General features: G+C 40.7%; 1 protein-coding gene across 1 annotated transcript in view; it reads right to left on the bottom strand.

Annotated features, from left to right (window-relative positions):
- The window catches only part of lama2 (laminin, alpha 2), a 153,672-nt gene that overhangs the window by 13,578 nt on the left and 125,943 nt on the right, over window positions 1-14,151 (bottom strand). The window contains exons 52-63 of the mRNA XM_041959394.1: window positions 13,140-13,273; window positions 11,717-11,876; window positions 11,506-11,630; window positions 11,143-11,305; window positions 10,418-10,562; window positions 10,108-10,246; window positions 9,661-9,672; window positions 8,766-8,886; window positions 6,736-6,891; window positions 5,665-5,718; window positions 1,033-1,184; window positions 743-919 (exon numbers count right to left, since the gene is read on the bottom strand). Of these exons, the coding sequence (XP_041815328.1) occupies window positions 743-919; window positions 1,033-1,184; window positions 5,665-5,718; window positions 6,736-6,891; window positions 8,766-8,886; window positions 9,661-9,672; window positions 10,108-10,246; window positions 10,418-10,562; window positions 11,143-11,305; window positions 11,506-11,630; window positions 11,717-11,876; window positions 13,140-13,273 (1,538 nt within the window). The remainder of the gene's footprint in view (window positions 1-742; window positions 920-1,032; window positions 1,185-5,664; window positions 5,719-6,735; window positions 6,892-8,765; window positions 8,887-9,660; window positions 9,673-10,107; window positions 10,247-10,417; window positions 10,563-11,142; window positions 11,306-11,505; window positions 11,631-11,716; window positions 11,877-13,139; window positions 13,274-14,151) is intronic.

The raw sequence follows: 14,151 nt of genomic DNA, 5'->3' as shown, positions 1-14,151 counted from the left end.
ATTTTCATTTGGTTTAGATTTTGTCTGAAAATCTGAAAGGCCCTTAGCAGGAATGAGGGTCAGGGGCACAGTACACTGACGAGGTTCCTATTACCATGGTATGATCTTTTGTGCAGTAACTACTAAAAAAATGTAGGAGTTATTTGAGAGAAATGACCAAAACAATGTATTCAATGGGTTCCAATGAGGGCTCGCAGACAGACAGATGTATATCAGTGGCCAACTGGTGGGGTGGTAGGGGTGAAATGAGGTGAGCGACAGACAAACAGACACAAACATAAACACACAAAAATGAGAGGGGGCTGTAATTTGAGTTATGAGTATGTTTATGATGTCGGACAGCTCTATTACTGCTGTTCAGGCAGAAAGGGACGCTGGCTTTATCATCATCATCATCAACACTGTCATGATGACCTCCTGCAATCACATTAACTACGCTTTAACCCAGCAGCGTATGAGGTCAAAATTAGGCCTGTCGTCCACAGCCAGAAAACATTATTAGGTAGACATAGGACAGTGAGGTAAAGATGCTCACTTTGAAGCATGGGTGTTTAATACAGTTCACAACTTAAGGAAGTCAGGGTCACACAGTCGCTAGAGTTTAGGATTGGATGTCATTGCAGCAGGGAAGAAGAGTTGCAATACTGGTACTTCAAAAAGACCAATGCATGACAACGTCCCCAGAACATACACTACATTTGAATCAGACATCTAATGACTGTATAAACTAGATGTTACGTACACAGCGTTGACCATGAGGTTCCATATACATCCCTGGAATGGGATGTTGGCCCTGTTGGACGTCTGCTCAACTTCTGCAGGAATACCACCGAGGAAGATGCGCTGCAAGCTCACTGGCTGGTCGTTGGGAAGCGCTGCCTCCCTCTTGGCCTCCTCGTCCACCTGAACTGCAAAAGATCTGGTGGAAAACACACAAACACAAACAAAAAGCGTTCAGTTGATAATGCCGAGTAAAAGTCTAAAATGCTGTTGCACAGGTAGGAAACACAGGCTGAACACACACACACCGACCTGCCAGGCAGCCTCTCTATGCGCAGCGAGTGCTCCCTCCCATCATTCAGCACGCCTTGCTCAGGTCGTCTGGTGACACGACGCGGACTGTGGCTGCCGGTAAACACCAGGACCTCCAGAGAGCCTTTGTTCAGCATGACTGAGAGGTAGGGCTGCAGGAGTTGGAGATAAACTTTATTAGCTGTGGAAATCTGAACATCCAAACGACTCTGAGGTCACAGAGCTGGGGAGAGGAGATGATATGGAGAAGATAAAGTCCAGGTAGATGAATGAGAGAAGGGCTTTGAATTTCACTTTATACAGTACGAGCCACCACTACTGTATACAGTATACACCACCTATAAGCCAATTCATCTAACATTACTGATTGAAGAGATTAGCGTAGACAAGATAGTAGACCCCATATATTTTATACTCAACATGTGCAACTGGAAATAAGAAAGTAAGAAGGAAATGAAGATATCCCAACAAACATTCTGATGTTGAGTAGAAGCTGATCGTGCTAAAGACCAATAACAAATAACCGGTAACACAAAATATCTCACAAGATCAGAATGAAACAAAAATGCAATTATAGAGATCATGACTAAAATATTCAACAGGAATCTGATTAAATATCACTTCCTAGAAATAAAGTGGAACTTTAAAAACATCCTGAGAGCTGAGTGTGAAAGTTCAGTCTTGACTGTAGTCGGACAAAAAAATAAAATGATGACGAGCTTTCAGCCGTCGTAAATGTGGAGTGAATGTATTAAGAAAGCTGGTATGTGGACCTTGTTAAGATTTCTTTGTCAAACTGAAACACAATAATGAAATAAGACCAGTTTAATACAATCAAACTCTACTTTAATACATCTGGGTCTGCAGCAGGTAGCAACAGTTGCAAATAAGGATCTAAATTATATTGTTCCCTGTGCCATATTATCACACTGTAAATATTATGTGCTCAACATGGATTAAACTTGTCCACCTCCTGCATGTTGCAATTCCTAAAAATGTTTGTCGGGCAGAGGAGACGAGGAGAAAGGAAGGACAAGGGGAGAAAACAGACAGATAAGAACTGAAGGGAGGAGAAAAGACAAACAGGAGGGAGGCGAGACTGGGGATTAAAGAGCAGAGGAAAGTCAAAGGGGAAAAGGGGAGATGCGGGGGTACGGAGAGAGAAATTGGAGGGAAATAAGAGAGGCAGGAGAGGAGTGAAGAGGAAAGGATAACAAGAGATGAGAGGAACAGAGAGGAGAGGATAATAGGGGGAAGAGATGAGAGGGCAGAGAGCAAAACAGCGAGCGAGATAGAGATGGCGAGAGAGAGGAAGAGAGAGACAGACAGAGAGGTGCTAGAGAGCAGCGGTGCAGGGTCAGGCTAATTTGAATTTTAATTCACTGTGTGCCAGAGGGCGAAGTGGGAGACAATTTACCACCTGAAAATGGAATTTCAATTTGAGGTCGGGGACAAATTGAACTGAGATGTAGCTACAACATGCCTCTCGCTGCGCCTTCTCACACATACACACACACACAGACACAAAGGCATGCACGCACACACACACACACACACACACACACACACACAGGTGCACGGACGCAGACGCATGTCGCATGTACAGACAAAGGCAGATTAACTCACACGTGCACATGAATTTGTACGCTGAAGGAGAGGCAGGCACGCACGCATGCAGACGTACAACCATGAAACCAAATACGCAACAGAGTGTGCAGCTAACACGCATGCAGAGACCTACGCACGCACTAACCAATGTTCACGAGAAAATCATGTGACACACTGAAAACACACAGACACACACTACCTGCAACAATCCGAAGTTTATACATGTTTGATTATATTTTGGCTTTGGGTTTCGTGTCTGTGCCGGTTTTAGTGTACAAGAGCAGACAGGCTGCAGCAGTTTTTCTTGTTTGTTTAATATTTATGAACCTAATCTAATCTATTCTCTGTAGAGCTGCTTTGTAACAACACACCTTGCAGCTACCAGAAGTGTATTTATGTTTTATCCATACTTTTGTTTTGCAATTGCGGTTTTCAATTTGACACAGCACGCACAGCCTGCGTTAGCTTCCCTGTGTAAAACCATTCATAATCTCATAAGGCCTAGTGTTTTACATTGCCAGCATACTTTTGAGGGAGGCTGGTCATTCAATGAATTGATAACTGGCAAAATCAAAAATAAAAACCATCTTGGTTCCAGCTTTTCAAATGTCAATACACAATATCTGGATTTTGGACATTTGGTTGTCAGCTGGTCTTGGTTTTGGACTTCATTGTCTTTCATAGACCAATTACTCATCCAAGTGAGAAAATAATGAGCAAAATAATCAGTAATTGTTAGTTGCAGCCGCATTATATTAACAATATCAAGTGGCTGACTGCTGAGATTAGCCAACATTATGGAAGATTAACCTTTGTGGAGAGCCGTGGTCTCGAACGGCCATGTGTTCTGCTCTCAAATGGCAGTGGTTGTCATTTAAACACATCAAATTTAAGGATAGGATGGGGCGGTGTCGCTCCAGTAAGACGAGGCAAGTCTATTTAATACAGCAGCATTCAGACACAAGGGAATTCAAAGTGCTTCACAGAAATACATTATAGATAAAACATTAAAATTTCATCTCAACGTCAATGAAAAGAAAAAACAAAATCAAGCAAATGAGTATCGAAAGATTAATGGAATTGCATTTAGAGGACAATACAAACAAAAAGATGCAAATAAGTAGCTACAGATTAAGTTGAATCTATTTTATTGGAAAGTCACGGCAGACAATAACGTGACAGTTTTAGCAGACCTCAGGTGTTCAGGAAGCTCGGTCCACAGGTTTGGAGCACAGAAACTAAAAGCTTGGTTTAGATCCAGCAAAGCATTTCAAGCTACAAATCAGTCCCACTTCTTTCTATCTGGACAGGGAAAGAAAACCAGAGGTGCTTTTTCTGAGAACATGGAGATTCTATTTCAAACTGACATTCACTCAGCACTGCTCTTAGATCAACAGAGTCTTTACATCCCATTTTATATGATGAAGAATTCACTAGAAATCTGTTGTTTCTTGCAGAAAGGTGAGCGGAGCCGAGATCATGGCCAGCACTCCTCTTTGCTGATCATCTTTCTATGACACCAAACACTTCTGTGGTGAATATCTTACATTACGTGAATGGTCAAGCTGAACATTATTCTCGCTCACTCCTTTTGGCTTCATCTGTCCTTCTCCCTCTCTCGCTCTCACTATACCCTCTTTCATCTCAGCTTCTCTTATTCTGCTCCGAGCTTCTTCCTCCTTTCCTTTTCATCTCTCCTCTCTGTGATCATTCTCTCTTTCTGTCTACTATCAACTCTCCCCATCATTTCGTTTTTCCGCTCTCTGTCCTCTCGTCTCCTCTGTTATCCTCCCACCTCGTGTCATTTCTCCTCTCTCTCTTTTCCCCTCCATCCTTCCTTTCACCTCTAAATCTCCCTCCGCTATCCCTCCATCCTTTGTCTCCTGTCCCCTTCGCTCGCTCCCTGTCTCTCCATCCCTCTCTAAAACATCCATTAGTCAGGGCCAAGTTGAGTTGATGGTGTTTTTAACCTCGCTTAACCTTTCTCCACACACACACACGCACGCACACGCACACACACACACATGCACACACACACACACGCCCTGCCAGCCAGATAGTTAGCAAAAATAGATTTATGCACCCAACAACCAGTCATGATGGATAAGCTAGAGGTAACCCTCTGTCCTCTCCCTCTCACACACACACAGACACACATCATGCTAAAAGACGCATGCACGCACACAAACACCCACACAGGCATGAACACAAACACACACACACACAGGTCTGCAAATATGGATGCGTGTGCAAACACAATACTTAGACAGCAAATACACGGTGTATCCAGCAGAGATTAAATAATGGATTTATTTATTTATCGGTAATTAGGATTAAAGAGGGCAGCATCAGCACAGGGACTTCAAGCGTGTGTGTGAGCGCACTTGTATTACTCATGTTGTGGGGACATAAATCTGTCTACATAGTCATTTTGTGAGGACTCGCCTTCCTTGTGGGGACAAAATGCAAGTCCCCATAATGTAAACCATTACATTTTAAGGCGAAAACTTAAGGGTTAAGCAAGAAGTGGTTATGGTTTTGGTTAGGGTAAGTCTCCATGAAATGAATCTAAGTCTATGTAATGTCCCCAAAAGTCATGAAAAGACCACTGTGTGTGTGTGTGTGTGTGTGTGTGTGTGTGTGTGGGTGAGAGAGAGTGTTTTTAGCCATAAGACAATCTAATCAGCGTAGTTGCCAACAAATTCAAATCTTATTAATATGCACTTATGGAAACGTCATTCACTTAGGGAAAAGGTGCTTCTGTGCAAATATGTGTGTGTGTTTGAGTGGTCAGCTGGTGGCTACTATACGATGCACCACCGGCCACTATGTGAATGTGTCTTTGTGTATCTGTGAATGGACATTTCCGTGTGTGTGTGTGTGTTTTGGATAAAATACAATCCAATTAGCCCAGTTGCCAACAAATGCAAATCTCATTAATATGCACTTATGGAAACGTCATTCACTTAGGCAAAGAGGTGCAGGTTTTGGGTGTGTATGAGCGTGTCCATGTGTTGGACCCACCTCTCCAGATTGCCTGCGTCTCCTCTTGGAGTTCAAGATGTTTATGTTCTGGCCCTGTGTAGGAGAGATTTTGAGAAAGATGTAAATGGATTAATGCTTTGTTTTAGCGGTCCCTCAGTTTCCTAATAATTCTTAAAGAAAGGAATATGTAGCCAATCATTACACCTCTGTTAAAGTGTTTTTCTACAACTACAGCTGATTTCACACCACATAATAATGGTATACAGTTGTCGTATCACGTAGTTTCTGCATTACACTTTTCATGAATTTTCATGAAACAATGTGTGTGCCAAAATCAAAACTGTGACTTTGGAGTACAGCTGTAATTAAACGCCACAAAGAGAGAGAAAATTATTTTGCATAGTTATTTGTTTTCTTCCTGGTGCTGTCTTAGCTAGCTGTTTATCTCTTTTAATTTTTTTGCAGTTGTGAAGCATCTCTGCTTCCTTTGTGCATGTACATTGTGCAAAATCTGTGAAATTCTACAGAATTTTTGGCAGTATATTTTTACGGTAATTTTTCTTATAGTTCTTAGCAGCAAAATATATTTTTCAATATATATACTTTTTTACATATTTTTTCTCTTTATAGTCCTTTGTATAAAATGTACATATGTATTGTCAGCTTTTTGTAATTTCGTATTTCTCTATTTCTGTTGCTATTTTTTTTCCAAATGCCTTTGCCTGCTGCCTGTAATACCCCAGTTTCTCCGGCTGGGGATTAATAAAGTCTATCTTCTCTTATCTTGATCAGTTTCCAATTTATCTGACTGTACCCAGGCCCTAAGATGTTTTTTGTCAGCGTAGATCAGCTGAATGTGCAAAAAACATTTACAGGCAAGCATAAAACTAAACCTACAATACATAAAGAATGAGGTATTGAATGATATACTGACAATTAATTAATCAATTCATTTAAATAGAGCTTTTATTTTAAGGAAATTCCTATTTTCCCTATAACTAGTACCAAATCACATAGTTGCCTGGAAACTTCCTTGTATTGTTTGGAAATCATGAGGAAATTAAAATCTAAAAGTCACGGCTTAAATGAACAAAATAGATGAAAGTGAACCTGCTGGCTGATTGGCGAAGCTCCACCTACTGCCAGTAATATGGTCCCAGTATCAGCGAGTGTGCTGAACGACAGGCTGATCTCCGTGCCGACCGCCAGCGACATGCCACCCAGCTCCATGTATCCCGGCTTGGAGAAGCTGACCGTGTACAGGTTCTGTGAGACAGACATGAAACAGTTTCAGTTCACGTGTATTTTAACCCTAAATTTTACAATTTTTTTTTTTTTACATCAAATGCACCATCATCCACTTCTCATTACTTTGACTATGGTTGCACAGTGGAGATACTCACACATGCACACACACTCACTCTCACCCTTGCAGCACAGCAGAGTGGTGGGTGAAGGAAGAAAAAAGACAGATAAGAGGCACAGGAAGACCTTCACTGTATACACACTCAACCCTGGGCCTTTATAATCCTTCATACGGTCTTTATATACACTGCAAGCCTTACTGCATGTTTGTATGAATGAATGGCACTAGTGTGCAGAAATCACAGTGAATGCCTCGTGTGGCCTCAAAACTACAGGGTATATTCAATGCACTTGTATGTGTGTTCATGTAAGGAAAATGTGCATGGTTGACACTTCACAAAAAAGATGACTGAGGAGGCTATGTGTGTGTGTGTGTGTGTGGATTGTATTGATTAATAATAAATTGTGTGCGGGGGGAGCATTAAAAAGCCATAAGACAATTAAAATGGCCGTCACATTTCTGACCTTCACTCTCTATCCTTCACCTCCTCTATCTTTCTACTTTACATTTTACAGAAAGCCACTTTACTTTCCCGGATAAAAGAAAACAGTGAATGACAAATGAGAATAAAGGAGACACGCTCAAGTGAGAGTGAGGGAGCAGGGTGAAGAAACCGGAGAAAGAGGTCATTATGTTGTACATGTCACATTTTTTTTAATTCATCTCATATATTTATTTTCCATCTACATATTCACTCCCTGTCTCTTCAGTGACATTCTGATGTTTAAACTCACATATACAGACGATAAATCAAGGTATGTAACACTATAGGTAACAATTTTAATGCTAATACACAGAGAGGTATTAACATACTATCTGCACACTGCAAACACTGCAGATGGTCAACTTCACACACATAAAGTACATGCTTTACTATTTAAAAAAGGCCATATTATGCTTTTTAGGTGTTTCCCCCTGCTTCTATGTGCGTTAAAGCTTTCTGTACATGTAAAACATCTGCAAAGTTCTTTTCTCCTACAGAAAACACTGTTCCTGATCCGCCCGAAACACCTCGTCATTAGTCCAGCCTTGGATTAATGATGAAGGACCTGGGTACATGCAAGGCATCTTGGATGAAGATGAGCACTGAATGTTTGATTAGGTCACATGAGGCACTTTGCTTCCAACCCTGCAGTCATTAAAACTGAAAACTATGAAAAATTTCTACAATTTCTACTAGTTTCTAAAGCAACTCGCAGGGGAGTTCTGGTTCCAAATTTCAGGTGTTTCACAACACCACCTCCAGCTGGGTGACTGTCCAACCCACCTCGCTGTCTGCCGTTGTTATGCAAACATAAGATAAGATAAGATCAACTTTATTAATCCCCAGCGGGGGAATTTGGTGTTACAGGCAACATCAATAAAAATAGCAAAAGCAAAGGCAATGGAAAATGAAAAAATACAAAATACGAAATAAGAAGTTGACTATATATATGTACATTTTATACAAAAGCCAATGGAAACATGGCGGACTCCGTGGAAGAAGACCCACTCCCTATGTAGAATTAAAGGGCTCATTCTAAGGTTACGAAAACACAATGATTCTTGTTTTCATGTGATGACACTATTGAAGACACTCATGAATATTATATTCCAGTGATGCCATATTGTGCAAATAGATCTCTCTAAATCTTACACACTGGTCCTTTAAATGAATTTTATAGAGTATCTTCAGTAAGTGTATGAATACACATAGGACAGTGTGTGTCTGTGTGTTTTAAGAGTTTAAACACACAGTAGAGATATAATCCTACAGATAAATGGGCACTCTTACCTCTACATTACATCCTTTAGTGACCCCAGTATAATCTGAACTGCTGAGGAGATTATATGGAGTCCTGGACACTTCAATCTCCCGCAGACATCCAGCGTACCGCTTCAGAGTGATCTCTGGCCTGCGTAGAAATTAAAATAATTTCAGTAAACAGTCTATATAGCGGAAGAAACTTCATGGAGTTTCCTGTTTCTCAGCGGAGTAATATAATTTAAAAAAAAGATGAATTACTGCAGCAGTGAAGCTATTGCATCATGTATCCAAAAGCAGAGTGATGTCTGGACGTCAACAGCAAGAACAATTTGAATATGCCGTTTGTCCATATTGTCCAAGTGAATAAATCAGGACTTCTTTTATTAATTTGTATCATAATTGATTTCAGTGTTATGTCGTGCATTGTCCAGGTTGCAGTATCATTCAAGAGGAAAAGAAAATAAATACTCCTAATCTTGGGCTGTGATGTTATTAGCAGCGTAACGCACCTTTGTAATTGTTTTGTGACTTTGGGCTTTATGTTTGTAGCTCAGCAAAAACTGTTGCTCGCAGTGCTACAAATAATTGGTGGAGACACATGGATCCGCAGCTAAAATGCAATTTGAATATGATTATGGCAAAAATGGCTGCGGGGCACGGACATAAACGTGAGAAATTCCGCTGAAATGTTGCTGAACAGACAAACGTCAAATTCAGATTAGTAAAGGAAAGGGAAAGTGATTTCCAGCCGCCATGTGGAGGAGCAGGAGCCTTCAGGGGCCGGCCAAGGTACAAACAAACACACACAACCACTGTGGGCTATACAGCATCATCAGCGTGGCTAGCCTCATGCATACAAGGGCAGCACAGAATAAAATGTACTACATTACTGATTATGAGCTTTATTTATTTATTTATTTACCTGGCTTTCATGCTGTTAAGACAAAACATATTAAAGCATTACGCACACTTCACAAACAGTTTCAACAGATGACTCATGTTAACTAGTCAAGTTTTTTTCTCCTCAACCTTCTGGCACATGGACGCTTTAATGACAGATCAGAAGGTGTGAAAATTGTTTTAATTGGCTGTGTAAAGGCTGATTATACTTGGTAAACAACTGAATCTGAAAAACAGCCTGAGCAGCTTACTTTCATAGCTATGAAGTGTCAAAATAAGGATTTAATTGTTAAAATGTCATTACATATAAATCAGAAGGAAAAGTAAAGGTCATGCCTTCACTTTGAATGCAAAACAAATGACTCTAATCAAATATGTTACACATCATAACCATTTTTATAATAAGTACATGCAAAGTATATGTGAGTGTCCAAGTGTGCATGTGAATGCGTTACAGCTGTGTGTGTACCTGTAGTTTCCAATGGTGGGCAGCCCACCGAAATAGATCTTCTGGTTTTCTTTGAGGTTCAGACCAGTGGCTGAACCCTGAGATGTGGCGACGATCTTCTCCTCAGCACCGCTGTCGATGTCCACTACGCTCACCGTGGCTTTGTAGACAGTTCAAGTGACATAAATAACGACAGAGCAGGCAGGAAGACAGATGATATACACTGAAACTGAAATCTATTTTCTCTCAACATCATTCAAACTATTCTTGTCCAGTCTTGCCAACTGTTGCGTGGCCTAGCTTAGTGTAATGCTAGACTGTTGTCATCTACCTTGTTTCTTGTTCCGTGACATGGTGAGGGATTTCCAGCGTCCATCATTGTGGCGGTTAGCTGATACGGCACTGCCAACTCCTGACCCGAGGTCAAAGTTCACCTTCACCTTGCCCTCTGACAGCTCCAGGGACATAAAGTCCTTCTACAGAGACAGCCAGAGTTTCATTTCACATCCAATAACAATCCAATAGTTGCAGCAATGCGTTGAAAAACTAGGCTTTAAAATCAATAAAATGTAAAATTTGTATGCTATTTGATTTGTGAGGGGTTGAAAGGTGTTATTACCCCTCAGGCTGAGGGGTAATATCAACTCAGGATTAAAACTGGATTTCTGGATTGCTCTTAAAGGATTTTCTTAAAAGACATTTGGACATAATCAGCATACAGTGTCTTAACTTTGTAAAGTAGTGATATCACCTCTTTGCACAGTCATATGACAACTAAAGCCTTGGCCTCTGTGCATCTTGATTATTATCTTATTAAGATAAGACTTTATTGATCTCACCGGGGAAATTCTCTTGTTACAACAGCAGAATAAAAAATGGAGGTAGAAAACAGAACAAGTAGAACAAAATATACAATAAAAAGGATACAAATTAAACAATAGAAGGTTATGGTCATTATATACAAAAAGTATTATAGTACTGAGTAGCTATAATGTCAAATATTTAGTATGCAAGTAAAGTAAAGTTTGTCTTTCTTTCACTTTGTTGCAAACGTACCATATCTTCAGTAGCCAAATACATGAGCAGGGCCTCGGAGGAGAACGTGCGGAAGTTAAAGGTCACGGTGGAAATGTTGGGGTTCCACCTGGTGGGTCGCCCCACGGCGGCATAGCCTTCACCATCCAGCTGAACCGTCCCCTCACCATCTGAGCGCTGGGGGCTAAAAAAAAAACAAAAAAAAACCCAGACAGGATATAGTGCATTTAACCATTGCTTTGTTTCCCATCCAACTGTCAAACGGGCTTAAAATGTCACAAATATAAATTGCAAAGTGGCAAATGATGATGAAGCAGCCTCTTGAATATTAAAAGAACCATGAGATATATACGAAAAACATGAAAACTTTGAGGGCTTTTATACCTGACCACACATCCTTTACAGTCTCCCTGTCTCTCCCTGTAGTTCCACAGTCCAATAGGTTTACCATCCAAGAAGGTTTCCCCCATGCAGCCTGTGAACGTTGACGTTCTAACTGCGTCCGCTTTCTAAAACACAGGAGGAGGAAAATTTAAAAAAGGCGAAAAAGACAGACAGGTTCTTGATACACACACATAAAGAGACAGACAGATACCTTGACAGTGCCGAGTATTCCTCCCACAAACAGGTAGGCGTTCTGGTCGACGTCCAGGATGGTGTAGGCTGTGGGCGAGTTGGCACTGGCCGGGGTCGGCATCATACCAGCCATAGAGCCTTCCAGAGGATATACTGATATGGTGCCATTCAAACCATTACTGGAGACAGAGAGAAGCGGAAAGAGAGAGTGGGTTTGATGTTGCTTTGTTTGCCTTTCTGTATCTCGTGGAAGACATTTACAATGACGGAGGATGTTAGAGCCGCTTGGAATCAGTTTTTATGAACTCTTGGTGCTAAAGATGAATGATAGAAACACGTAGTGGAGCCAGTTTGTAGCAGTGGAACCTCCGAGCTGTACAGTGAAATTAATCTCCCAACTTGGAGTTTGTTTTCAAAGCAGGAGCAGCATTTCTGTGTCGTGTAGGGGAACATTTTTAAGACTTATAGCCTGTGTGATCCAATTGGAGAGCACGTTTGGGAAATCTCTCCGGATGGTAATACACAGTGCAGGTGGGACGTCTGCTTGGTGTCGATGGGTCTTGTGTTGGACGGTCTGCATAGAGCACCACTTCGGGTTTCACAGAGAAAAACTGGATCTTCTGCATTACGCTGTATCTATGCAATGATGTGCCACAGGCTGCCAAGGCTGCAAACTCTTGATTTCCCAAGTGGAACAACATGTTTCCACCGCAGCATGAATGAAATGATGTCCTGTGGTTGTTAGGCTGGTTTATTGGTGCTGTTACTGTTGGTTGTTGTTGCCTAGATTAGGTTATATAGCGAGGGTAAGGTGAATAGATCTGTCCTTTTATGAAATATATGATATTGAAAATTAGTGCCACACGTCCACAACATGATGATACAGTAGTAGAAAGCATGCAACATGTCTAATAAAATTCAATTTTTTTGCTTTTTTCACATTTAAAAAATGTAAATCATGTTTATCTCAGTCTGTCTCAGTAGTTCTGTTTTCATCTCAAGCTCAAGCTGTATATTCAAGTGATAGAAAGCCAAAAGAAAAAATGGAGGAAAATACAAATGAGCTGCTTAAAAACTCAAAATAATAATAAAAATTAATAACATTAATAAATGTTTTGAGTCCAAAGAGGTTGCAATGCAAATGCAAAAAAATAAGCACAGATAAATATTAAGAGCATTAAATGCTGTGTTTATCACAGAGAGGGACCTGGAGGTAAAGTATGTGCCATACATTTGCATCTGTTTGCTCTATAACCCATCTCTTTTGTGATGCCCTTTTCTACTATTAAGAATCCAACTGTAGGTAGGTCTGTGTATGTATTCTGTGCATATTTTTCAAGGTGAAATGTAAGATGTGACTATTCTTTGTATTGTAGCCAACATCTGGTATAAGAAAGACTTCATGTAAACATGTTGTATGCATGTGTGTGCAAACTTCTTACCGAGACGCCTCTATTCTGTGCCAGTTCCCGTCATGGATGGTGTGGTGTGGATATTCGACCCTCCCCACACCTGAACCCACGTCCCAGAGGAAATTCACCTTCCCCTTACGCATCTCTAAGGCCAGGAAATCAACCTGAGACACACAGAAGACATATTCTGCATAAAACCTATATAAGCTGTTTTTGAAATGTGTCAATGTGCAGGATGCTGCCTGTGACTGGTCATCATGTCAAGAAAGACAACAAATTTGGGGGGTCATTTAGTTGTCTGCAGGCCTTTCATTCTAACATTAACATGCATGACTGTGACTGACCACACTACAATCAGATAGACAATAAAACAGGTCAAGTTCAGGTTTTAATTCAGGGAAGATATGCTTACTGATCAGACCTTACAAATGTCAGCCAGAGGTCGTCAGACACACCTCTGGTCATCATGTGTAAACCCAGCGTATATAACTCTGCGAGGAATGACCTTAAGACAAATTTTTAATGTATGTACCATCAGAATTATGCACTAAAAAAGCAGCCTCCACAGCATTACCACCACTTTTTGCTGAAAACTGTATGACGCAATGCATCGCCTTTGTCGCTGAGATGCCAGAACGCAGCAGTTATGCAACACTGTTGGCGGTGATGTGAAATGATGATGATTAATAAGTGTCCAAAATCAAAATTTATTACTTACTCCAGAGAACCTTATAGAGTATTTATCATGCAGGGAATAGTGAACGAGTGAACAGTGGAGCAACTTCACACCCAGCTCTGGTCTATTCTGAGGGTACAAAGGCTCAAGTTTTCTCCATCTGTCTCTATAAGTGGATTTTCACAGGATCTTGCTGTATTTTGATTAATGGCCTTATTACTTATGTATGAGCCCAAAAAATTAATAAGAGAATTTTGAGCATATGCTCTCATCTGGAGTACACACACACACACACACACACACACACACACAAACGCAGCATTATTATTCATATAGTATTATGCACAATTAGAGATTATTAGGGAG

Source organism: Chelmon rostratus, chromosome 18 (assembly GCF_017976325.1).
Source record: "Chelmon rostratus isolate fCheRos1 chromosome 18, fCheRos1.pri, whole genome shotgun sequence".
Lineage (NCBI taxonomy): Eukaryota > Metazoa > Chordata > Actinopteri > Chaetodontiformes > Chaetodontidae > Chelmon > Chelmon rostratus.
Note: the sequence above shows the minus strand (reverse complement) of the source record. Positions and strands in the feature narration are given on the sequence as shown.